A 27,472-nucleotide genomic window follows, 5' to 3' on the forward strand; every position below is an offset into this window, starting at 1 on the left:
GGGTGATACTTTGAAAGATTAATGATGGAAAGAGAAAACGTGATAAGCATCAAAAACTATGTTTGATCTCAGAAGAATCTGAAAATGGAGGCTGGTGCTAAGGTGTGGAGAAAAGTAAATCATACACTAAAGAGTTTAAATTTATTCTGAAAAGCTTGGATATCTTTCAATATATTTGAGAAGAATCATCTAAATAAATTGATATTCTTAAAAGGTACGTCTCGCAGACCTGAAGAGGATAGGCTAGATGAAAAAATGTGCTACAATGTGGTACGTCAGACGATTAGTCAAAGGTGACCCCAAAGATTCCAAATTTGGGGCCTGGGAAATGGAAGTACCATTAACCAAGATAATGAGTCAATGAAAAAGAACTGTTGTGATGAGATGTGTTAAAGATAATTAACTATAGTTTGGAATATCAAAACGAAAGTGGATGTATTTAGCTGATAATTTTAAAAGAGAGCCAGAGTTAAATTAGGACCAGAAATGTAAATCTAAATCTATTCTCGTTGTGTCTATGTCCTCCTAAGAGCGAGTGCGGCCGGGCGCAGTGGCTCACGCCTGTAATCCCAGCACTTTGGGAGGCCAAAGCGGGCGGATCACGAGGTCAGGAAATCAAGACCATCCTGGCAAAACACGGTGAAACCCTGACTCCACTAAAAATACAAAAAAATTAGCCGGGCGTGGTGGCGGGCGCTTGTAGTCCCAGCTACTCAGAGAGGCTGAGGCAGGAGAATGGCGTGAACCTGGGAGGCGGAGCCTGCAGTGAACCGAGATCGCGCCACTGCACTCCAGCCTGGGAGACAGAGTGAGACTCCGTCCCCCCCAAAAAAAAGACTGCAAATGCTCTGAAAGTGAGCTCATTTAGCACTGCTAAATTTAGGATAGAGACAGGACAAAGAGGCGTCCAAGGACAGAAACAACTGCATTTAGGAGATAGTAACAAATAAATCAGCATAATTAAATAAGAAGTCAGAGAGCTGGGGCAAAAAGAGGATAATTTTTTAGAAGCCCCTGGAAGGGAGAGTTTCAGTGGTACTTAGTGTGGAGTACTACCGAGAGTTCATGTACAATGAAGTCTGAGATGAGAATTCGATATGGAGGGCAAGTAGGGAATCTTTTAAGACTTTGATAGTGCTGTGTTTTTGGTAAGAACAAGATACAGGGTACACATCCTTGAATGGAAAAGCACCAGGTGTTCACTATCCTTTGGATAGCTCACGCAGGGAAACGACAGGTCTTTCTGGAAATAAAGTTTGTATTAGAAATTCAAGCATATTTTGGGCCAGTGTGATTGTGAAGAATCCAACCATGTACAGAAAGTTGTGGGGGGAGAGCAGGGATGTGAGAGAGGGAAAAACAAAGATGGAGCAAGATCATAGAGGAGATGAGAAAATAAAGAACGTAGGTGGAAAACCAGAGGAATGAGGGGCGATGGATACCAATAATGTTTCATGTGAAGGTGAAGCTAATGTCAAGTTGCTGGTCAAATAGCTTGTATGTGTGGGAAACTGGCAAGAATAAAGAAAAGAGAATGTGGATGGTATTTTGTTATGACGCAGTGAGGCTGGGGAGGAAGTAGGAGGTGAGTTTTGAATACATAGAATGGTTCAACTTCATTTATTTTTCAGGATTGAAATTAACTGGGCATGGATCATGTGAAATCACAAATACCTTAAGGATACTGAGATTTACTAAAGTAGATTCACATTACAGAAGTGGACTCCCCTGGTATGGACAGGTAAAAAAAAAATCTTTTTGACATAATCACAATTTGGGGCATGAGGTTTTTAAGAAAATGAAGTTTTACATCACAAAATCAAAATTTATTTAAAAAATAATATTTCAAATAGGAAAAAAGTACAGTGGATTATAATTTAAAAAGCAAATATAATCACAAAATCCAGAAAAACAAAGCATGTTTTATTAACTTCCTAACACACCTCTGTAATACATTTGTGTAGTTCAGCTGCATACTCTTTGATTGTCTCTTTATAAACAATGATTTTGTAACATAATTTTTATAGGAAGAATTCAAACATATTCTTTCATCTAGATGATTGAATTTTTTATTACTGGTAGTTTTTAAAGTTGTTTTCCATTTCAAAGTTTCATATAGATATCAGTATTGATAAATTTTAGAGCCAGTAATTTAGTAAACTATCCATTTTCTTTCATATAAGAGATGCAAGATTTCTTGGTATTTTAAATTATCTTTTGTAGTAACTAATCTTTGAATTAACAGTTCATGGGCAAATGCTTCAAGCTATATTTTGAATTTTGTATCTGATATTTTATACTTGAATTTTATATTTTCTTCATTTATCCTAGTATTTCATATTAAATTATCAAGAAATTAATAAATATATAGATATAGTTTCATATGGCCGTTTCAGGTAGAGAGAAGATCATGAGAAAAACTGATGACTTGAAGGGTGAGTATGACATGGTCAGAAATGTAAGACAAAAGGGAGAATGTCTAAGGCTCTAGGTATGAAACAGTTTTTCAAGAGCAAAGAACTAAAAAGCAGCCAGTGTGATGACAGCAAAGGTTAAAGACATGACCGAATTGACTGAATAATTGCAGGCAAGCAAGAACAGTTATTAAGGTCTTTTAAGATATGGTAAGAATTTTGGATTGAGAAGTGACTAATGGTTTTAAGAAAGAGAGTAACATGATCAGGTTAGCTCAGGCTGTATAGAATGGTTTAGACAAGAATGAAGCAGCAAGGAGATGCAGAAGATTAAATAGAAAGCTACTGGAAACCAGATGGGAAAAAATGTGGTTTTAACTAGAATGGTAGCAGCAGATCTGGAGAGAAGCAGATAGAATCAATAAATATTTGATGGGAGATGGGGAGAGGAGATAGCACTTGACAATGAGTTTGAGATAAGCAGTGAAAGAGAGAAAATGACTCATTAAAAAAACCCAACTCCTCAGTATTCCTGCATCAGTTATCTGATAGATGGAAGAACCATATACTGAAAGAGAGAACAAGGCTGGGCGCGGTGGCTCACGCTTGTAATCCCAGCACTTTGGGAGGCCGAGGCGGGCGGATCACGAGGTCAGGAGATCGAGACCACGGTGAAACCCCGTCTCTACTAAAAATACAAAAAATTAGCTGGGCGTGGTGGCGGGCGCCTGTAGTCCCAGCTACTCGGAGAGGCTGAGGCAGGAGAATGGCGTGAACCCAGGAGGCGGAGCTTGCAGTGAGCCGAGATTGCGCCACTGCACTCCAGCCTGGGTGACAGAGCGAGACTTCATGTCAAAAAATATATATATATATTATGAATGAAAAAAACACAACTAGGAGATGTTAAAAATAGGGTTAGCCTTTCAACAGGAAAGTGAACAAAATAACAAGCTGGTAGGTTAAATTGTTCCAATAATAAACATTCCCTGAGCATATGACCTATTCCACTTGAGAAATAGGGCAACTATAAGAAATTGATGATAAAAACAATACATTTTAAAGGAAGAATTCGATTCTCATTTCTTTTCTTTTAAATCCACTTCCTAACCCATGATTAATATAATTTCAAGAAATTATGCAAAAATTTTATGCTTTTCTTGAAAACCATTGACACTCACTCAATGGTTTTAAGTGTGGACAAAAGAGAGTTTCCATTCAATGTTGTCTTTAAAAATGTCTCTTGCAATGAAGCAATTTCAGAACAGCCCTATATTTTATTGGCTTCATGGTTCACTTGTTTATTTAAGAAATATTGCCGGGCGCGGTGGCTCACGCTTGTAATCCCAGCACTTTGGGAGGCCGAGGCGGGCGGATCACGAGGTCAGGAGATCGAGACCACGGTGAAACCCCGTCTCTACTAAAAATACAAAAATTAGCCGGGCGTGGTGGCGGGCGCCTGTAGTCCCAGCTACTCGGAGAGGCTGAGGCAGGAGAATGGCGTGAACCCGGGAGGCGGAGCTTGCAGTGAGCCGAGATTGCGCCACTGCACTCCAGCCTGGGTGACAGAGCAAGACTCCGTCTCAAAAAAAAAAAAAGAAATATTTATTGCATCTTGACTATAAGATGGACATTGTTTTGAGACCAGGATTATTAATGATGGACAATCCAGATTTGGTCTTTTACCAATTTTGATTTATAATTTTGTGAGATACAAAAACAAGCAAACAACAAAAACATATAAACATATAATAATTCCAGATTTTTATAAATACTATGAAAAGAACAAACAGAGTATTGATGTCAAGCATAAAGGTGCTGAGAAATTTTTGAAATAGTTGAGCAATTTTGAAATTTTTACATTGGAGAATAGTGGAGAGGCCAGAGCAAGCTTACAAAAAATGGAAGCAGCATGCCAAAGGTTTTGAGTCAGAATGAATTTGGAGTGTACTGAAAAGGAAAAGGTCATCACCTAATATGTAGCAGTGAGAGGGGAGGATGATAGAGGCTGCAGGTAGGATGGAAAACTGGGAAGATCATGGCAAGCTCTGTTTACTTGGTGTGGAGTTTGGAGTTGATAGTAAATGCAATGGTAAATCAATGAGGAAATTTACACTGGAGAGTGGACAATTGAGATGAACCTATTAAAAAGATCATATTTGCTGCTAAGAGTGTGGGAGCAAGAATGAAAGCACAAGAATAGTTACAAAGTTATTACAGTGGCACAGATGACAAGTGACAGAAGCCACATTAGAAGGTCTGCAGGTGTGTTTAATGGCCTGAACACTGTATAGTAAGGCTACCTGAACCATGAGTACATGGCCTTACACTAGGCTCTGGGCAAAACCAAACTGGAACTGAATTATTTCTCAGTTGTCCCTGCACCTAGATTTTTCTTAAGCTAAATTTGGTCCTAATATAGTAGACTAAAAAGAAAACTTGGTACAGCCTTAGTCATATGAAATGGAAAAAGGAAATGAATCAAGTATTTATGGGGATTATTTTAGGTGAGGGGGCTGTGAGTGGCTTTTATTCTTTCATTATGTGTCTCTGATGTCCACATTTTCTACTTTCTTTTAAAAGTAGGCATTTTTTTTCTGGGAAATAGAGACGGTTTTATTTTTACTCAACCAAAATGAATTTTGAGATTTTGATCAATTCATTTCATCTCTCTATATATTACTTTCTTTTGCACAACAAAAGAACTAGGATCCATGACCTTCGATATCACTCCATGATTCTCTGTGTTGCTTTTCATAATGTAAGCATGCACATGTTAAATAAACACCATAATCTTTTAAATCGCCTGTAGGACACTATCACATTTTAAAATTTGTTAAAAAGAAAGAGATTTTCTTTGTTCTCTCAATGTTGCAGGTCTATAACTTGCTACCAGTAAAGAGTCCATTTACCTTTAGAGTTGGAGGTCCTGCGGATGAATATGATGAAGAGTACAACAATGCAAAAGACACAACTCACAGCGGAATAACTTCCACACTAAAGCAAGTCCTGGAGGGGGATGACGTTTACAGTATCTTCACGGTAATTTTTTTTCCCTAAAAACATAACAAAAACTGATTTCTACGTCTCTGTTTAGATGGAGGAACAATGGACTTCTAAGCTCTAGGATCTTTTCTCCCCTCCCTCTAACAAAATGATAACTAACAGAAAAATATTGAAGTCTCAGAGACAGAGAACTTTATGGACACACAGGTGTTCACACATGAATTTCTCTACCACCTTAAACAGCAATTGGTTTACTTTTAGGCCTCAAACCCTAACCAAATGGATCCCAAAGCTGCTTGCCACCATCGTATTCCCCTCTCAGTGACTCTTGGGGATTCCAATATGTGAGAAAACCAAAACAAAATATTTTCCATAATATGTCTGACACTCTCGGAAAGGTGAGCACCTTGTTGGAGGCCATCATCTCAGTCATTTGCACAATAAACACTTGTTGAATGAGGCCGGGCGTGGTGGCTCAAGCCTGTAATCCTAGCACTTTGGGAGGCTGAGGTGGGTGGATCACGAGATCAGGAGATCGAGACCATTCTGGCTAACACGGTGAAACCCCGTCTCTACTAAAAATACAAAAAAAAAATTAGCCGGACGTGGTGGCGCGCCCCTGTAGTCCCAGCTACTCAGGAGGCTGAGGCAGGAGAATGGCGTAAACTCAGGAGGCGGAGCTTGCAGTGAGCCGAGATCGCGCCACTGCACTCCAGCCTGGGCGACAGATCTAGACTCCACTAAAAAAAAAAAAAGCAAATCTATGCATGAATGTTTGAGTGAAGGGTTGATTTATTCATTTTAATCTGTCTGGCACACCCCCAAGGGGATGTTTGATTATTATTTAATGCAAAGTAGAAGTATTGTTAAAGACCTTTCTTAGGAATTTTTAAAACATAAAGGAGTCACTTAAACAGCAATAGTATGAGAAATATCTTTATGCATTTTACTTAATAGTCTCAGACATCTGGTAAAATTTAGGAATGGGAATTAATGCAATAACAAACAATATTCAAGGTACTAAAGGCAAGGGTTCTATGTGGATTCAAGTTATTGTTGAGCAAAGTTTCGCCTAAGAAAATCTGTGCCAAGATTTCATGTATACTTAATCAGACAAGATGAAATTTGTCTTTTCCAGTAAATGATCTCTGATTACTCAAAGTCTGTTAATATATTAACAAAAGACTTTCATCATCAGTACACTTGAATAACACTTGGCTCAAAAATACTCTCCACATCACAGAGCAGCTGAATGAAAACTTAAATTGCTTCTTTGTAGCAGGCATAAAAAAGTAAAATATTGAAAATAAAAGAGAATGCCTTTGTCAAATTGTATAAAGAGTACTTTTCTATAAAATATTTTATAATTCATACTGAGGCTCATAGGTAGGTATTATTAACTGTGTTAACTTTCTTTTTCTTTCTCTTCTTTCTTTCTTTCTTTCTTTCTTTCTTTCTTTCTTTCTCTTTCTTTCTTTTTCTTTTCTTTCTTTCCATTCTTTCCTTTCTTTTCTTTTTTTGACATAGTTTTGCCCTTGTTGCCCATGCTGGAGTACAACGGCACAATCTCAGCTCACTGCAACCTCTGCCTCCTGGGTTCAAGCGATTCTCCTGCCTCAGCACCCCGAATAACTGGATTACAGGCACACATCACCACCCCCGGCTAGTTTTACATTTTCAGTAGAGATGAGGTTTCACAATGTTGGCCAGGCTGGTTTTGAACTCCTGACCTCAGGCAATCCGCCCACCTTGGTCTCCCAAAGTGCTAGGATTACAGGTGTGAGCCACTGCACCTGGCCAACTATGATAACTGTCTATTTTGACAAATTTTTTGTAAAAACATAATTTTAAAAGTATAAAACCATGATTCTTAGGCAAATATAAAAACAACACACATGTCAAAGAAATAACCAGTAGGATGTTATTACCAATTCAAAGAGCATATAAAAAAACTAAGATATTTACGTACAATTAAACAAACAAAAAATCTGTTAGGATAAGAATGACATGTTATGTATAAAACTGGTTAACATTACAATATGGTAAAAATCTTAGGTTTCTGTTCCATTGGACAGAAATTATTTATATCGGTACTTGATAAAAGTCAAAAAGTAACTTTAGTAAGTTTGGAATCTTCATGATAAATAATGAGATGAACTAAGGATATTCCCCTAGATAATACTTAAGTGACCCTTACCCCAAAATAGTATTGAAAGAATGTACTACCATCATTTTACCTTATTTTCGAGTTTCTGATACTTTTTTTCAGAGTCTCCCCTCACCAAAGATTGTTCTTTTTTAACTTGTGTTTTAAGTTCAAGGGTATGTGTGCAGGTTTGTTATATAGATAAATTGTGTGTCATGGGGGCTTGGTGTATAATTATTTTATCACCCACGTAAAAAGCATAGTACCCAATAGGTAATTTTTCAGTCCTCACTCTTCCATTCTCCACGTGCAAGTAGGCCCTGGTGTCTGTTGTTTTCTTCCTTATGTCCACGTGTACTCAATGTTTAGCTCCCACTTATAAGTGAGAACATACAGTATTTGGTTTTCTGTTCCTGTGTTAGTTTGCTTAGGATGATGGTCTCCAGCTCCATCAATTTTGCTGCAAAAGACATGATCTCATTCTTTCTTATGGCTGTGTAGTATTCCATAGTGTATATGTAGCATGTTTTCTTTATCCAGTCTACCATTGGTGGGCATTTAGATTGATTCCATGGCTTAGCTATTGTGAATATGCTGCAATGAACTGCACGTACGTGCCTTTATGATAGAATGATTTATATTTCTTTGGGTATATACCCAATAATGGGATTTCTGGGTCAGATGGTAATTCCATTTTAAGATCTTTGAGAAATCACCAAATTGCTCTCCACAATAGTGAACTAAATTACATTCCCACCTGCAGTGTATAAGCATTCCTTTTTCTCTACAACATTGCCACCATCTAATAGCCATTCTGACTGGTGTGAGATGGTATCTCAATGTGGTTTTGATTTGCATTTCTCTAACAATTAGTGATGTTGAATATTTTTTCATAAGCTTATTGGCCACATGAATGTTTTCTTTTGAGAAGTGTCTGTTCCTGTCCTTGCCCACATTTTTATGGTGTTCTTTGTTTCTTGCTTGTTAATTTCTTAAGCAAGTTCCTTATAGATGCTGGATATTATTAGACCTTTGTCAGATGCATAGTGTGCAAATATTTTCTTCTATTTTGTAGGTTGACTGTTTCTTCTGTTGATGTTTCTTTTGCTATGCAGATGCTCCTTAGTCTAATTAGGTCCCACTTGTCAATTTTTGATTTTGTTGCAATTGCTTTTAACACCTCCATCATGAAATCTTTACAAGGGCCTATGTCCAGAAAGGTATTTTCTAGGTTATCTTCCAAGATTTTATAGTTTTAGGTTTTACATTTAGGTCTTTAATCCATCTTGAGTTGATTTTTGCATATGGTGTAAGGAAGAGGTCCAGGTTCAATCTTCTGTGCATGGCTAGCCAGTCATTCCAGCACCATTTATTGAATAGAGTTCTTTCCCCCTTGCTTGCTTTTGTCAACTTTGTCCAAGATTAGATGGTTGTAGGTATGTGGCATTGTTTCTGGGCTCTCCATTTTGTTCCATTGGTCTGTAAGTCTGTCTTTGTACCAGGACCATGCTGTTTTGGTTACTGTAGCCCTGTAGTATGGTTTCAAATTGGGGAATATGATGTCTCCTGCTATGTTCGTTTTGCTTAGGATTGCCTTGGGTATCAGTTGTTTATCAGATCAAGGAGCTTTTCGGCAGAGATGATGAGGTTTTCTAGATATAGAATCATATTATTCACAAACAGGGAGAGTTTAACTTCCTCTCTTCCTATTTGGATGCCTTTTATTTCCTTCTTTTGCCTGATTGTGCTGGCTAAGAATTCCAGTACTGTGTTGAATAGGAGTGGTAAGAGAAGGCATCTTTGTCTCATCCTAGTTTTCAAGAGGAATGCTTCCAGCTTTTGCCCATTCAGTATGATGTTGGCTCTGTGTTCTTTATACATGGTTTTTATTATTTTGAAGTATGTTCCTTCAATGCCTAGATTTTGTGGGTTTTTAACATGAAAGAATTTTGATTTTTATTGAAAGCCTTTTCTGCACCTATTGAGGTAATCATGTGGTTTTTTAGTTCGGCGTTCTGTTTATGTGGTGAATAACGTTTATTGATTTATGCATGTTGAACTAAGAATAAAGCCCACTTGATAATGGTGGATTAGCTTTTTTTTGGCATGGGTTTATTTTTTTTTATTTTTTATTTCCATAGGATTTTGGTGAACAGGTGGTATTCGGTTACATGAGTAAGTTATTTAGTGGTGATTTGTGAGATTTTAGTGCACCCATCACGCAAATGTTAAGGGTAGAGGGTATCCAAGGTTCTTGGTGTCTTGAACAAAGAATTGGACAAAACTCACTAACAAAGCAAGGAAGGAATGAAGGGTTTTATTGAAAATGAAAGTACATTCCACGGTGTAAGAGCAGGACTGAGCTTAGGGACTCAAAGGCTCCATTACAGAACTTTTGGGAGTTTAAATACCCTCTATTTGGTGTACGCCCTATGTAAATGAAGAAGATGAAGTGAAGTTACAAAGTCATTTACTTGGCCTACGCCTTATAGAGAGGATATTTCCTGTTATAGCTGAAATGTGTATCAGCCTTATGTTACCTGCCTCCAGACCCCATTTTCCAGCCTCACAACCAGAATACACCGAACCCAGTTTGTAGTCTTTCATCCCTCACCCATTTCCCACCCTTTCCTCACAAGTCCCCAAAGTCCACTGTATCATTTTTATGCCTTTGCATCCTCATAGCTTAGCTCTCACTTATGAGTGAAAACATATAATGTTTGGTTTTCCATTCCTGAGTTACTTCACTTAGAATAATAGTCTCTGGTCCCATCCAGGTTGCTGTGAATGCTATTAATACATTCCTTTTTATGGCTAAGTAGCATTCTATCATATATATACCGCAGTTTCTTTATCCACTCATTGATTGATGGGCATTTGGGCTGGTTCCATATTTTTGCAATTGCGAATTGTGTTGTTATCAAAATATCATCATCATTCTTCACAGAACTAGAAAAAAATCCTAAAATTCATATGGAACATAAAAGGATCCCGCATAGCCAAAGAAAGACTAAACAAAAACAAACAAACAAAAAACAACTGTGGAGGCATCACATTACTTGATTTCAAACTACTATGAGGCCATAGTCACCAAAACAGCATGGTACTGATATAAAAATAGGCACATAGACTAATGGAACAGAATAGGGAACCCAGAAATAAACCCAAATATTTACAGCCAACTGATCTTTGATAAAGCAAACAAAAACATAAAATGGAGAAAGTACATTTTATTTAACAAATGGTGCTGGGATAATTGGCAAGCCATATGTACGAGAATGAAACTGGGTCCCCATCTCTCACCTTATGCAAAAATCAACTCAAGGTGGATCAAGGACTTAAATCTAAGTCCTGAAACCATAAAAATTCTAGAAGATAACATCAGAAAAACCCTTCTAGACTTTGGCTTGGGCAAGGATTTCATGACCAAGAACTCAAAAGCAAATGCAATAAAAACAAAGATAAATAGGTGGGACTTAATTAAACTAAAGAACTTTTACATGGCAAAAGGAACAGTCAGCAGAGTAAACAGACAACCCACAGAGTGGGAGAAAATCTTCACAATCTCTACATCTGACAATGAATTAGCTTTTTGATTTGCTGCTGGATTCGGTTTGCTAATATTTTGTTGAGGATTTTTGCATCCATGTACATTGAGTATACTGGCCTAGTTTTCTTTTTTTGTTCTGTCTCTGTCAGGTTTTGGTATCAAGATAATGCTAGCCTCACAGAATGATTTAGGGAGGAGTCATTCCTCCTTAACTTTTGGAAGTGATTTCACTAGGAATGGTACCATCTCTTCTTTATGTATCTGGTAGAATTCGGCTGTGAATCTGGTCCTGGGCTTTTTCTGGTTGGTAGGCATTTTATTACTGATTCAATATCAGAAATCATTAAAGCTCTGTTCAGGGATTCAGTCTCTTCTTGGTTCAGTCTTGGGAGGTTGAATGTTTTCAGGAATTTATCCATTTCTTATAGGTTTCCTAGTTTGTTTGCACAGAGGTGTTCTTAGTAGTATCTGAGGTTCTTTTGCATTTCTGTGGAGTTGGTGGTAAATTCTCATTTTCATTTCTGATTGTGCTTATTTGGATCTTCTCTCTTTTTTTCTTTATTGGTCTATCTAGTGTTCTATCAACCTTATCTATTCTTTCAAAAATCCACTCCTCAATTCATTGATCTTTTTTTTTTTTTTTTTTGCATCTTAACTTCCTCCAGTTAAATTCTGATTTTGCTTATTTCATTTCTCCTGCTAGCTTTGGGGTTGGTTTACTCTTATGTCTCTTGTTCCTCTAGATATGATGCTAGGTTGTTTCTTTGAGATCTTGTAACTTTTTGATGTGCATGTTTAGCATTATAAACTTCCCTCTTAACACTGCTGTAGATGTGTCTCAGACATTCTGGTATTTCCTATCTTTGTTCTCATTTGTTTCAAAGAATTTCTTGATTTCTGCCTTAATTTCGTTGTTTACCCAAAAGCTATTCAGGAGCATGTTTTTACTTTCCATGTAATTGTATGGATTTAAGGGATCTTCTTAGTATTGATTTCTATTTTTATTGCACTGTGGTCTGAGACTGTGTTTGGTATGATTTTGGTTTCTCTGAATTCGCTGAGGATTCTTTTATCCAATTTTGTGGACAGTTTCAGAGTATTTGCCATATGGCAATGAGAAGAATATATATTCTGTTGTTTTGGGGTAGGGAGTTCTGTAGATATCTATTAGGTCCATTTGGTCAAGCGTCGAGTTCAGGTCCTGAGTATCTCTGTAAGTTTTCTGCCTTAGTGATCTAATACTGTCAATGCTCTGTTGAAGTCTACTACTATTATCGTGTAGGAATCTATGTCTCTTCATAGGTCTGTAAGAGCTTCCTTTATGTATTTGGGTGCTCCTGTATTGGGTACATATATATTTAGGATACCTAGGACTTTCTGAAGTCCTCTCGTAATGGGCTTATCATGCCTGATTAAATGAGTATTTTCAAATATTAACACACAAGATATACTTTAATATAATTGTATCAATGTATCCAATTATATGCAGGTTAAAAGGAAAACAGATTTTTATTAAATAATTATATGCCATGAAAAGTAAGGAGACTCAGTAAAAGTATTCTTTTTTTTCTGAAGTCTAGTGGAGTCCACAAAAATCAGATATCATTTAAAAATGTTTAATTCAACCCACAGAAGTAAAATCTTCTAAATTAAGAGTTAGATATTATATAAAAAGAAAAAGGACTTTTTTCATATTTATTAAAAATATAATTAAAATAATGCCTACCATATTCCAAAAAAGTAATCACAATTTAATTTTTTTTTCAGTTTTTTTCAGTCCTAGTAATTCTTCTTTTGCTTGATCTTGTATCAAGCATTCTTTTTTAAGGAAGTATGTTTGCTTCTGAACTAAAAAGAGTCTTGGAAATCCTGCCTCAAGCCACTGGTAGAATCTGAAAGTTGACAAAAGAATAACACCTCAGAGGATTGAATTCAAGGGTCCATTCTTTGAAATATCAAAGTTCACAGTGTCTAATAGGGTTCTTTCCAGATGCCTTCAGCAAGCATAAAGAAGCAATAATCTGCTTCATAATGAGATTAATTTATTAGTATAAGCAATAATGTAAGAATGGAGGAGGGCAAAATTTTCTATTGGAATACTAACAAAATGAATAGAAAACCTATGGAACGAGAGGAAAAAATTTCAAATCATGTATTTGATAATGGGTTAAATGGGTTAATTTTCAAAATATATAAGGAACCCCTACAACTCAGTTGGAAAAAGTCAAATACCTGATTTTAAAACTGACTTAAAAATTTTTTTTTTTAAGATTCTATTTTTGGAAGGCAAAAGCAAGAGTTGCCACTGGTTACTCCATTAAATAGTGTTATATGCCCAAGAAGTAATACTCAGTTACACTTATGTAACCAAAATGACAAGGAAATCTTTTAAAATTAGCATTAGTAAAGGTAACATGACTGTAAAGTCAACATAAAGCAGAGAAAAATATTCTAGTGAGACATCAAATAACTGCTATCTGGACGCATTGCAACAAAAGATAAGTAATAATCTCATAACCTTTGTTAAGCACTCTAAAACCAATATGTCATTTAACAAAAAGAAAGTCAAATTATTTCTGTATAAATATAATATTTGGCAGTAAATCTTTTATAAACCTTTAAATTAATAAGCCAATTAAAATTGAGCCAAAGGTGACATTAGCACAAAAGGCAGAGTAAGGAACTCTAAAATACCTCTGTGCTCACGAGTTGGAAGACTTAATCGGATTAAGATAACAAAGATAGTCCCCAAATTGATGTACAGATTCAATACAATTCCATCAAAATTACAACGGTCTTTTATACAGAAATGGACAGACTGATTCTAAGATTCATTTGGATATTATAAAGATTCATATTAGTCACAACAATGTTGAAGGGAAAAAAGAACTAAGAGCACTTCTACGTTCTAATTTTGAAACTTAACCACAAAAGCTGTAGCAATCTCAGGACAGCATGGTACTAGCGTAAGGATAGATATATAGATCAATGGAAGAACATTGAGAGTCCATAAATAAATCCACACATTTTTGGTCAGTCTACTTTTGAAAAGGGTGCCAAGAACATTTAATGGGGAAAGAATAATATTTTCAACATAAATGATGAAAAAACCAAATACCCATATGCAAAAGAAAGATTGGAATTGGACCCCTAACTCACATTATATACAAAAAATTAACTCAAATCGATTACAAACCCAAATGTAAGACCTAAATTAATAAAACTCCTAGAGGAGACATAGGTATGAATTCTTGGGACCTTGGATTAGGCAATAATTTATTAAATATGACATCAGAAGCACAATGAACCAAAAAATGTTTTAAATTGTATTTTATTAAAACTAAAAACTTTTATGTGTCTCAGGACACTATCAAGTGTGAAGAGACAACTCACAGAACAGTAGTAAATATTTGCAAATTATATATCTGATAAAGATAAAAGATCCAAAATATGTAAAGAACTCTTACAATTCAACAATAAAAAGATAAGCAAGTGAATTAAAAGATGGGCAAAGGAATTGAACAGACATTCCTCTAAAGATGATACATAAATGGTCAGTAAGTACATGAGAATATGCTCAAAATCACTACTCACTAGGAAAATACAAATTAAAACCATAAAGAGATACCTCTTTATATCCACTATGGCCATCATTCTAAAAATTCAATATAGAGAAAATAACAAATGTTGCCAAAAATGTGGAGAAAATGGAATGCTCATACATTGCTGGTGGGAATTTAAAATATTTCATCCACTGTGAAAAATAGTCTGGCAGTTCTGCAAAAAGTTAAACACTGAGCTACCATATGACCCGCAGATTCACTCCTGTATATAATCCCCCAAAAGTTGAAATCATATGCTCATGCAAACACTTGTATACAAATATTTATAGCAGAACTATTCATAATAGCTAATAAATGAGAATAACTCAAATGTCTATCAACTGAGGAATGGATAAACAAAATGTGGTACGTCCATACATTGGAATATTGTTCAATATCGATCACTCATGTAAAGAAATGAAGTACTGTATATATGCTACAACATGGAAGAACTTTGAAAACATCATGCTATGTGAAAGAAGCCACACAACATAGGCCACATATATTATGATTTTATTAATATGAAATGTCCAAATAGGTAAATTCATAAAAATATAAAGTAGATTAGTGGTTGCAGAGAATGCACGAATTAGTATTTCCACTTGTTGAAAATAGGAAGTGACTACTAACATGTATGTGGTTTCTTTTGGGGGTGATGGAAATGTTCCATAATTTCACAGTGGTAATAATTACATAACACCATGAGCATACTAACAGCCACTGAATTGTACACTGTAATGTAATAAATGTTACGTAATGGGAATTTGTTTCCATTTAAAAATTGTAAAAAATAGCCAACTATGGAAAAATTTTTACTGTTTTTTTTCAGATTCAATGTTATAAATGAAGGAAATAGTTTCCTTTCCTGCAAACCTTATTGTACATTCATTCAGATTTTCTCCTTCACTGTCCCATTTCACATTCTGGAAAAATCAGATATTTTAAGACAGAACTACTCTCTTTTCCTCATTTGGAAAACATTTGTCCTATTATCTTGCATACAGAGTTATGTTTTTTGTCACTACTGTTTCTACCATGGCCTCAACTATACATATTAGTTAAAACATTTAATGAAAGAAAATAACTTGAACATAAACAAACTAGAAAAGATCATTGACTACTTTCTTTCCTATACAATGAATCCTAAAATGGCCCTGAAGTCTGATACCAGCTCTTCCATGATGCAGTCTAAGAGCAGTCTTGCCCTCACAGGGACCTACTGGGAGAAATGCTCATAAGTGCCCTGGTAGGCTGAACTTGGTCCCACTGTGGATCTTAAAACAGCACTGTAAACTGGCTCCAGGCCCTCTCATCTGTGATTTGAGAGCAGGCCTGCCCACTCAGGGACCCACTGGGACATGTGCCCATTCATGAACCCAGAGGCTGGCCTGAAGACCTGGGTCTCAGCTGTAGGCCCTGAGGCAGCCCTGTTACTTGGTTCCCTTTTCTCTCAGCTGCAATCTGGACCAGCACTGTCTGCCTAGGAACCTACCCAGTGACCCAGTAGGAGCCCTCCTAAGGACCCAGAGGAAGCCACATTCATCCACATATCTGTGGACTCTGAAGTAGACCCTCATCCCAGTGCCAGACCTACTGACCAAGGTCTAGGAGGCAGTCCAATTTACCCAGGGAACAGACAGAATCTAAGCCTACTGGAGCCCCAGGTAACAGGCCTGCCAACCACAGACTTCACTGTTGACCCAGCAAAACCATGTGACCTGGCTCTACCTCCAGTCGACCACAATTCTGGAAGCAATCCTGTCAATCCTGGGAACCCAACAGGAGGATCCTGAGGATCTTTACCTGCAAAACCAGTCCATAAAGACGGGAAAAGGTGTTTGCTCCTTCAGATGCATAGAAACCAATGCAAAGTTACACAGATAATGATGAACCAGGCAAACATAATACCACTAAAAGAAACTAATAAAGTTCCAGTAACTAATCTCCACTCCAAATGGAGATCTACAAATTTCCCCCCAAAATTCAAAATAATCATCTTAAAGATGCTGAGTGAGATGCAAGAAAACACAGATAGACAACTAAATAAAATTAGAAAAACAACGTATGAACAAAATGAGAAGTTTAATAAAGAAATAGAAACCATTAAGAAAAAAACACACAAAAATTATATAAGAATAGAACTGAATATTTTAACGGAGAGCTTCACCAGCAAACACAGTCATACGAAAGAAAGAATTAGTAACTTGAAGACAGGTCATGTAAATAGTTTAATTAAAGGTGAAAAAAGAAAAAAATTGAAGAGTGAAGAAAGTATAAGGGACCTATGGAATACCATCAAGTATGCAAATACACATATTATGGGAGTCCAAGAAGGAGAAAAAAGGGAAATGAGCAGAAAGCTTATTTAAAGGAATACTGGAAGAAAAATGTAAAAGCTAGAGTATTGGTGGCAATATGGGGATAGGAAAATCCTCATTCACTACTGGTAGAATTGTGATGTGATGCAACCATTCTGGAGAGTTATTTGTCACTATTCAGTCACTTAAGTACATGCCTCTCATACAACAATCTCACTCCTGTGTATGCATCTTGCAAGAGGATTTACCTGTCTCAAAGGGTATATGTGAAAAGATATTTATCAAAGCATTATTTGATCATGGCAGGGCAATAGAGACAATCTTGTTTTTATCATGAGGAGAGTGGAAACATTAAACGTCTTGGATGATCACCAAAGAGGGCTATACTGTAATAAAATGCAATTAATAAAATACATACATATAAACATATAAACATGGGAAGATGTTTTAAAACTAACAATAACTAAAAAGAATAAGAAACAGGCAAGGTCTTTTTCCAATACTGTTTATATAAAATAAAAATACACACTTAGGACTTTCCTTTCCAGTAATGGTATACAAGGTAATTGAGACCAAACTTCCCACTTAAACTAGGAATGGTTGGTTTTTTATATATATATATATTTTCACTGGAGGTATTGAAAAGCAAAGACTGTGAAGAATTATGAATCCAAAGTTCAGAAGCAACATAGCAACCCAAAGGGGCAATTCTGTGTTTAAGGGCACTTTCCCCTTAGGGTATTTAATAGATTTAGAAGCACATTTTAAAGCCTTTAGTAAATAAAATTGCAGCTTCTAGAGTCCAAGGCTCACCAAATTGGGGCAAGGAGATGTTCCTGATAGACCCTTTACATATTGTGTTGAGATATCAAACTGAAGGTATAATTCAAATGGTCCATAAACATATGAAAAGATGTGTGAAGTCATTAATAATGAAAATTAAGGCAAGATACTGCTTCACTCATCAGATTGAGAAAAAGTAAAATGCCTAGCAGAGTAAAATGATGGTAAATATATAATAAACTGAAAATATCCGCTGTTGCAGATGGGTATTCAAATCCATGTAATTTTCTGAAGAGCAATTTACCAATATCTGATAGATTTCAAGATGTACATACATATATAGCCTATAACCCAATTTCTGCTGTATACCCTAGAGAAACTCTTGCAAATATGCTTAAGTAGACATACCATATTTGTAGCAACATTATTTGTAATGTTGAAAAACTATGAAGAATCCAAAATCCAGCACTGGGGGAATAGAGTAACAGGTTTGGCCACATTCATACAATAGAATGTCATATAGATGGTCATTAAAATTAATAAATTTTATCCTCATTATCAATGCTAATAAGTCTTAAAATCATAATAGTGATGACAAATTTTACAATATGTGCATACCACTTATATATATAAAATACAAAACACAAAATTATGCTGTATATTATTTACATAAATATGGATTAAAAACATAAACACATCTTGAAGAATACATATCAACTTCCTAATCCCACAACATTGGGAGGGAAATGAGATTGGAGAGAATTACAAAGGTAACTCCAACCATATTTGTCTTGCTTTATTTCTTTTTTTGGGTTGGTGGATCTGGTAAAAACTGGAAAAGCTGCTAGACAAATTTGAAAAGAGCACTACCATTGCCATCCTTCATTTCTTAAGAAGAAATGATCTTAAACAAACTTGACAAGTGTTTAATTTTATTAAAGTTGGGTGCATGTAAGGTACGAGTGCTTTTTTATCTTGCTCTCTATATTTGTGAGTATGTATATATAAAACATTTCATAATTTAAAATAAATTATTTCATTCTATGATAATGTGACAAAAGAAACAAAGATGTGAAATAAAAACTAATGGGAAGGAATCCACTTTAAGCAGTGTGGCCAGGAATTTGCTCTCCAAAGAAGGGATGATTAGGCTGAAATATGGAGAAAGAGAAAGAAAGTTGATTTAAAAAGTTTCAAGCAATACAGTATGTAAACAGACAGCAACGTCTGCAGTCTAGGGATGGCATTAAATCTGCTGGTGGTTTATATGTGATCATCATTGTACTACAACTTCATGGGAGCATGGATACTGAATATCCTGTTCAATATTGTATTTTCATCACCAGAATAGCACTTAGCACACAGTATGGCTCAAAAAAAAATGGTTTAAGGGACTCAAATGTTAGAGTGCTCAGTAGCAAGAACAGATAGGAGCAATTAAGCATCTGATCAGGTCAATGCTGTGAAATAGGCAAGGGTGATCTTTGATAACTCCTTTCTAAAATCTCTTTGATCTTTTATCTCTTTTATCTTTCATTTATCCTCTACTCTTGAAATCCTTATTTTGTATCACTTTCTTCCAGGACCATGTACTCAATCAATTGCTAAAAAAAAAAAACCCCAAAACCCTAAAGGCTGTAGTTATAACTCACTCAGTCCCAGAAATGAATCTGCAATGCATGAGTTACTATCATGGTAACATGTCCCTGACATTCTTTGTCAGCATCCTTTGTCTCCTGCTTGTAAGGATTTTGAAAGAGATGGAGAAAGGTGGGTTGAAGGTTCTTCATCAGGAGGTTTGCTGTCAAAGCTCATTCTAAATGGAATACGAATTTTTTCCTCCAGACATGCCTCAGTACCTGTCAGAATTTAGCCTTGAGAAAAATGAGGCAACCACTGAGAGTAATGACCCTTTTAGGGAATCTGTGCTCAATTCTGAACTCTATTCAGAGGCCTTGAGGTGGGGCTTGTTTGCACATAGTGGCTGCATAAAGCCTGGTAAACTCAGCTGGTCTCCAGGGCGAGGCTGAGGGCAGAGAATTGGACACAACCCTGAGATTTATCCCTCACAATGGGGAAAGACAGAATTCTTCACTTATGTCTCATGCTACTTCTTATCCTGCTTTCTGCCAGTGACTCAAGCTCTGCAGAACCGTAAGTCTCACTCAAGACCCTTTCCTCCAGAGTGCGTTTCAGTCTCTCCCTTATGTCTTCACTTTGCCTTCCTTTGTAAATGCCACCTTTCCACTCATTACGATACCTTCCAAATATAAGAAATTATTCCAGTTAATCCCTTGTTTATCTTTCATTTATCCTCTCTTCTTGAAATCATTTTTTCTACACTGGGCCAATCAGAGTCATAAATACAAGTACTCACTAGGAAGCATGATTAAATAAAACACTAGATCCCACCTTCACAGAACCATTTTGGATGGAAGGCACTGAATATAAAGATATTCAGAATGTATAGTGAAGTGCAACTTAACATGTATTGTTGGCCATATATATATATGTATATATACAGAAAGTATAGCTCCTTTATTTTTCAATCATGTATCAAGTCTTCACCAACAGCCCCCAATGGGGGACTAAAGCGGGGGAAATAATTTTAACCCTATCCAGTTGTAAGCTGGTACAATTCAATAATTGTAAGACTTCTTTTCCACCTCTCCCCAGTTCCTCTCCTCTGTAGTGTCTGGAGGACTGTGGTCTCCATTAACTCCTAATAGAGAAAAGTATCAGAGACCTTGGTCTCAAAATTCTCTGTCCTTCTTGGCTACTGTCAATCTGTCTTCTTACTTGCTAGCATGCACTGTTGAAGTTTAGCCATCTGGTTTCTCTTGTGTGTTCAGGACCCAAAGTCCTCTCTGACTGTCTCACTTCAGCTGTTTCATATCCCATAGGACTCCTACCTTTGCATCCTGCCTCAAATACTATGGCTATTGTTTCAACACAGCCTGTGATGCAGGGTCACCTTGCCCCTTTGCAGTCCAGGCCATTTAAGGTCCCTGGCCTTAACCCAGCTGCCTTTACATTTCTTCCAGAGAATGGTGAGAACTCTTGGGTCCAATAATAGCACATAGGCACTGAGGTGTCCTGGAGAGGTTCAACTTCTAACTCTCTCCTGCATACCCACACTGTACTTCTAGATGCCTATCATGTCTCCTGTATTCCAGACTAATACAGGGAAGTCCTCAGAGTCCCAAATGGGGAAAGGGATAAGGGGTCCCTCTGCTCTGTGTGTTACCCTTATTCGTCTAACACAATTAGCCTTCTTCAGGCCAAAGTGCAGAAAGCAGAAATAAGGACTTCAATCCAGTAAGTCTACTGCTTTCCTCAGGCTTTTTCCTTACACAATTTCCTGGCAACCAGTAGGGGTACATTTCTCCCCCGCTATCCCTCTACCTCATCTACAGCTGTGGGCACTACTACTTCCAGCTGCACTCCATCCAGAAAGCATTTGGGAATATGTGGAGGCTATTTTGCCTTCTGAGAGCAGACTGAATGGATAAAGTGAGTAGCGTGTATTGGGTCAGAAACATTAAGCAATTTGTGGTTCTGGATGCAGTCCTACACTACATAGGACCATGCTGCCATTGAAACCTTCCTTTTACATTGTGTCCGCCACTGAACAAAGAACAACAAGCCTCATGCCCTAGTTATCACAAGCAGAAGGGGTGTTTTCTCCCTTTGTAAGGAGAAAACTTCATCCCTCCAGAATTAACCCTTGATGTGATAAATGAGAGAGATTGCCAAAAAGAACCAATAGCCATTCTCCCCTGCCTTGGGGCAGTAAGCTTCAGAAAGATGAAGGTTTCAGGGGAATAAAATGAAAAACAGAAAATTAAAAGTTATTACTTTAATATTTGCTACATTTAGTCCCTGTTAAAGGCAAATATTTAAAACACAAACATTCATGATTGAGTAATATATTAAAACATTTTAGCAGCTCACTACCAATGAAATCTTGGGCAAGTTTGTCAACCTGGATTTGTTCCAATTTCAATATCTATTAAAAAAATATTAACTGAACTCATATAAAATAGTTCTTTAGCATATCAAATATATGTGGAATTAATTTTTAATTATGATATTTTTTAGGCTTATAATGTATAAGAATAAAAATAGTAAATTAAATAAATTATAAATATACATATACCTTCTTATTAAGATCAAAGAACTAAAGGAAAAATTTTTGGATGGGGAGCTAAAAAATGATACATTTTTATTATTTATTATGCTGTTAAAAGAGCAGTGATCAGGAGATCAGAAGCATCCAGATACCAGAAAAAGATTAGACATAAGAGACTAGCTGAATGACTACCGGCGAGTTACTTAACTGCCCTCAGCTTCTCTGCTGGAGAACAAAACCTTACCACTCATACAGCAAAATCATCTGAAACTTGGATGACTTAAGAGTGGCCCTAGAGATTCATGGCATGTAGTTTTGCCCAGGAACACTTTAAAACACATGTAGCAAGACTGGTGTGCTGGAGCAGACTACGTGGAGGATGAGAGGACCAAATTTGAGTTCCAGATTCCACAACTCAATTATCCTTGGATTCTCTCCTCCTAGTCTCACACCTATTAATTTTGTAAAGTAACAATATTGGGTTTCTTGTGTCAAATTGCCTGTCCAGAAAACAATTTAAAAAGTAAGAGTTTATGTTGGCAATGGAAAGTAAGGGTAGTAAAATAATCTAAGAAAATAATAGTTTTTACTTGCAAATTTACTCTATAAATGGCCTAACCCTGCAGATATTGAATCATGAATCACTAAATCATTAAAGCTTTGAAGAGTTACATTTTAGTCACGATTTACTGATTTGGCATGGGGGCAGGGATTTTATCCATCTGTTATGGATTCAAGTTTTGGGGACTGATGAGGATCTCATGTTTTAGCTTCCATGAATATGGAGAGTATCATGCACGTACCTTACAGCATTGCCGGGAAGATTAAATGGCTTAATACAGAGACAGCTTAACAATTCCTGTCATGTGGCAGATACTCAAAAACAGCAACAGCAAAAACACATTCTCTTTCAGCCCATGGGAGTTCAGAGTGTGGAGAGATTATATTGAATTGGAGGCTTCTGGAAAGTGACAGGAAAATACGGAATGGAGGGCATTAGAGACAAAGGACACTCATCAATAAAGCTAAGGCAAGAATGTGAGGCTTATACAAGAAATTGCCTGTGCCTCTGAAAAACTGAAAACTTTCAACAATTTAAATAAAAAAGAAAAGACTTTTCAAAATAATATGTACTTTTAGTACCCATATAAATTTTTTTTTTTTTTTTTTTTTTTTTTGAGACAGGGTCTCACTCTCACTCTGAAAGCACTGGTGCAATCATAGCTCACTGTAGACTCAACCTCCTGGGCTTAAGTGATCCTTCTTGCCTCAGCCTCCTGAGTAACTGGTACTACAGCCATGCACCACCACACAACCAGACCTGGCTGAATTTTTTATTTTTATTTTTGTAGAGATGGGGGGCCTCACAATGTTGCCCAGGCTGTTCTCAAACTCCTGGCCTCAAGTGACTCGCCTGTCTCAGCCTCCTAAAGTGCTGGGAATTAGGTATAAGCCACTGCTCCCAGCTTGAACCTGTTTTTTTTTTTTTTAATTAAAAAGATAACCTACCCACCCATGTGATTCTGAAACAAACATATGTTTATAAACATGGACATACTAATATTATTAATGTTGATTGCCTCAAGAAATTGAGCATAAAGGGAAATGATAATAAAATACAGTGTGTGTTTGTGTAGTGTGTGTGTGTGGTGGGGAGTTGTGCATGTAAATAATTGACAAAATTTTCAAACTTGTTGATAAAATATTGACTTTGACTGAGCTGTATCTGAGGAGCCTAAGATAAACAGCAAATACTTTTTTTCAGTGTTGCTGATACTAAGAAAATGATTTTGCAATATACACATGTGTTATTTTGTGTAATGATACATGCTTACTGAAGTTCCTTCCGTTGAATTTCTGTAAATCTAGTCATGGTGTTCATTTCAAAGTGATGTTTGTCTAGACAGATTTTAATGTAAGTGCTTTTTAAAATGAATAATCACTCCCAATTTATTATATGTGTGTGTGTTTGTGTGCATGCACTTTTATGGATATATATTCAAGAATTCAGATTCTTTTTAAAGTTCAAAGTTAAAGTTTAAAGAGTTCAGATTGCTCTTTAAAGCAAGGAATGCCTGTGAAATTATAACATCTTGGAAAGCAATCTCCAGTGTTGTATGGCTCCAGATTGTGTGGCTGAGGCATGTCTGATGAGTAAAAGATAAAATTTTTGTGCTGATATGTGACAGAACCTCCATTCACTTAGTCCATTGACTTTTGGAATAAAACTGATTGCACCAATTAATAGATATTATTATGAAAACACATTTATGGATGAAAATGCTTACTATCATCAGTTTTTCTCTAATTTAGACTTCTTCCTTTCCCAGGCAATATATGGTGCTGGTCCCCTCCCTGCTCCACACTGAGGCCCCTAAGAAGGGCTGTGTCCTTCTGAGCCACCTGAACGAGACAGTGACTGTAAGTGCTTCCTTGGAGTCTGGCAGCAAAAACAGGAGCCTCTTCACTGACCTGGTGGCGGAGAAGGACTTATTCCACTGTGTCTCCTTCACTGTGAGTGCTACGGTGCCAGCTGGCTGTCCCTGCTTGATACATTTTATTGAGCTCTATAGGTCATGGTGATGGAGCTCTGGTGTGCAATCCAAAGGAATGACTTTAAGAATGTAGTTAGGACTTCAGGGGCCAGGCGCGGTGGCTCACGCCTGTAATCCCAGCACTTTGGGAGGCCAAGGCGGGCAGATCACGAGGTCAGGAGATCGAGACCATCCTGGCTAACAAGGTGAAACCCCGTCTCTACTAAAAACACAAAAAATTAGCCGGGCGTGGTGGTGGGCGCTTGTGGTCCCAGCTACTCGGGAGGCTGAGGCAGGAGAATGGCGTGAACCCAGGAGGCAGAGCTTGCAGGGAGCCGGGATCGCGCCACTGCACTCCAGCCTGGGCAACAGAGCGAGACTCCGTCTAAAAAAAAAAAAAAAAAAAAGAATGTAGTTAGGACTTCAGAAAGGACTAAAAATAGTGATTTTCAACTATTAAGGAAGAAAGCATTTTTTACCAGAGTAAGGAAGAAATACTCTTCTAAATTTCATTCCTAAATAATAATCCTATTGCCCACAAAAATTCCATGACTTAGAGGAGTTTTCTAGTTTTGATTGTAACTGTCTCATTAAGGATCAGGCTGGACATTTCCTAGAAATAGATCATATGAAAATTTCATGATAAAAACTTTGCAGGCAACATAATATTTTGCACATGCAGGATACCCTAAGCAAACACCTAGTACCTCTTTAAAGTTGCCTAACTTGGGATACTCAGCTCCTATGCTCTCCCATATTTTTTCAGAAATGTTTCTCTCCATTCCTTCAGAATATATATACTCAGTTAAAAGGCATCTAATTTAATAACTAGAGCTCTAGGTGAACTCCATGGAGATCTGGGTTCTATTGATGGCCACTCTTACTGATACAATTCCTCTATCTCACATTAATATCTTCACTCTTATGTCTGAAGAAATAGTCACACCTTCCTTCTCCTTGGTGAAGCTGAAGGAGAGATAGGAAATAACAATGACTGAAGAATGCAGAGGGAGAAGACTGCACAGTTCCTCAGTAGTAAAAAGTCCTTTGCTTTTTAGCTCCCAAGGATCTCAGCCTCTTCGGAGGTGGCATTCCTTAGCATCCGGATAAAGGGGCCTACGCAAGATTTCAGGAAGAAGAACACAGTTCTGGTAAAGAACACCCAAAGTGTGGTCTTTGTCCAGACAGACAAACCCATGTATAAACCAGGACAGACAGGTAAGTAGGGAAATTCCACTGTTTGGGGCAACACTGAGAAGGAAGGGCCACCTGAACCTCCAAAGTCTCCATTATCCTAGCCCCGTAGCCTCCTGTCTTATTACCCAAATTGCCTGCTTTATCGTGTCTGAATCTTATCAGAGAACTACTTTTCCAGTAAGATTCCGTGTTGTCTCCGTGGATGAAAATTTTCACCCTCGAAATGAACTGGTAAGCATCCACTATCTGTGGTTTGGGTTGGGAGTAGAGTGGGAATACTCACCCAGAGTGAGGTAGAAAGGTACAAGAAAAGCGAGAGGATGAAAGACACTTGTTTTTGAACTTGGCTCCAGCCTCAGCACAGATTTGCAGTCTTATACAAAACAAAAATTGAGGGACAAGAGATGAGGAAGTTCTTTCTCTTACAACAGTAGTTAATCAGTCTGACAATAGCTGCATTAGTTGCTCTGAACACACTGCATTAAGAATATTAAAGAAGCATAAGAAAAAAGGCACTATTCATATTCATACTTTCAAGGAATTTATGATTAAAAAAGCAACAAAGAATTATACTTTTATGAATATATAGGTATATACAATAGACCCATATTATAATTTTATTATATATTCTATACATATAGTATAGAAATATATTATACACAAATGCTTTTTTATGCTAATTGAATTTCCCTTTTTTCAACTTACCTTCAATATTAGTGCAAAGGAACAAAGCTGCTTTTAATAGGTAGAAAATAGACAATGTTGAAATTAGAAGAAATATTCTTCGTTTACTTTCAACCAAATGATTCTGGGAATTCTCTTTCTGTTAGGTCTAAATCATAATGACATATAACTCTATTAATATCTATTTCCCAATTTATGAAAGTAAGCAGTATAGTCATATTATTCACTAGGAGAATTTTAGTATCCAAATAATATTAATACTTAAAGATTCAATAATATCATTCACCAATAATTTTCAGGGAAATGGCAACACATAATAGTAATTATTGAATATATTGTGTATGCTCATCCTAGAACTATTTAATAATTTCCCTGAGATTTTTTCCAGTTCTGTGATGTTTCTTCTTGAATTTAGCTGCAGATAGTATTCTTCCTCAGTATGTTGTTTGATCACAAGTCTGAATTTGTAGCCTTTGCTGTAATTCTAATCACATGTCTTCTTTCCTTTTATCATATAGATTCCACTGATATACCTTGAGGTAAGTATCAGAAAAAGTATCTTATAAGGAAATTAGTACTTTTAGAGAGTAGGAGGTTCTGATAATACTTCAGACAGATGAACTACTCTAAAAATTTTCAGATCTGAACTCCTCCTACTCCCAGTTGTCAGGTTGATTGTATTTTCTCTTCCTTCTGTATTTGTCTTTCCAGAGGCAATGCTAATTATCACCTTCAAAATCATTTGAGATGCTCAAGGACTATTGTGACTAAATGATTACTGCCCATACTTCTTGTTTCCCTTCAGAACCCAAGAAGAAATCGAATTGCACAATGGCTGAGTCTCAAGCTAGAAGGTGGCCTCAATCAGTTGTCCTTTCCCCTCTCATCAGAGCCCATTCAGGGCTCCTACAAGGTGGTGGTACAGACAGAATCAGGTGGAAGGATAGAACACCCCTTCACCGTGGAGGAATTTGGTATGGATTATGGAAGATGAAAAAGGCATAACATTTTGGTTCCTAGAGTGTGAGCTCACTTAAATCCTTTGAATTTCCCGTAGATACGTTGAACTTGCAGTAGAGTCAGACTTACCTGCTTCTAAGACCGTTAGG

General features: G+C 36.8%; 2 protein-coding genes across 3 annotated transcripts in view; both read left to right on the top strand.

The window, feature by feature from the left end:
• Positions 1-5,367, top strand: part of LOC129481685 (alpha-1-macroglobulin-like) — a 35,341-nt gene extending 29,974 nt beyond the window's left edge. Inside the window, exons 11-13 of the mRNA XM_063639706.1 lie at positions 1,632-1,741; positions 2,397-2,435; positions 5,289-5,367. Coding sequence (XP_063495776.1) covers positions 1,632-1,741; positions 2,397-2,414 — 128 coding nt within the window. The 3' untranslated portion in view covers positions 2,415-2,435; positions 5,289-5,367. The remainder of the gene's footprint in view (positions 1-1,631; positions 1,742-2,396; positions 2,436-5,288) is intronic.
• PZP (PZP alpha-2-macroglobulin like) overlaps positions 5,300-27,472 on the top strand; it is a 73,717-nt gene continuing 51,544 nt past the window's right edge. The window contains exons 1-6 of one of the 2 annotated variants that reach the window (XM_063639689.1): positions 5,300-5,453; positions 24,279-24,462; positions 25,541-25,700; positions 25,858-25,910; positions 26,882-26,902; positions 27,169-27,337. In XM_063639689.1, coding sequence (XP_063495759.1) covers positions 5,431-5,453; positions 24,279-24,462; positions 25,541-25,700; positions 25,858-25,910; positions 26,882-26,902; positions 27,169-27,337 — 610 coding nt within the window. In that variant the 5' untranslated portion in view covers positions 5,300-5,430. Of the gene's footprint in view, positions 5,454-19,833; positions 19,971-24,278; positions 24,463-25,540; positions 25,701-25,857; positions 25,911-26,881; positions 26,903-27,168; positions 27,338-27,472 lie in introns of those variants that run through there. The other variant, XM_055280729.2, reaches the window with a different exon arrangement.

This window comes from Symphalangus syndactylus, chromosome 5, assembly GCF_028878055.3.
Source record: "Symphalangus syndactylus isolate Jambi chromosome 5, NHGRI_mSymSyn1-v2.1_pri, whole genome shotgun sequence".
In the NCBI taxonomy this organism is placed as follows: domain Eukaryota; kingdom Metazoa; phylum Chordata; class Mammalia; order Primates; family Hylobatidae; genus Symphalangus; species Symphalangus syndactylus.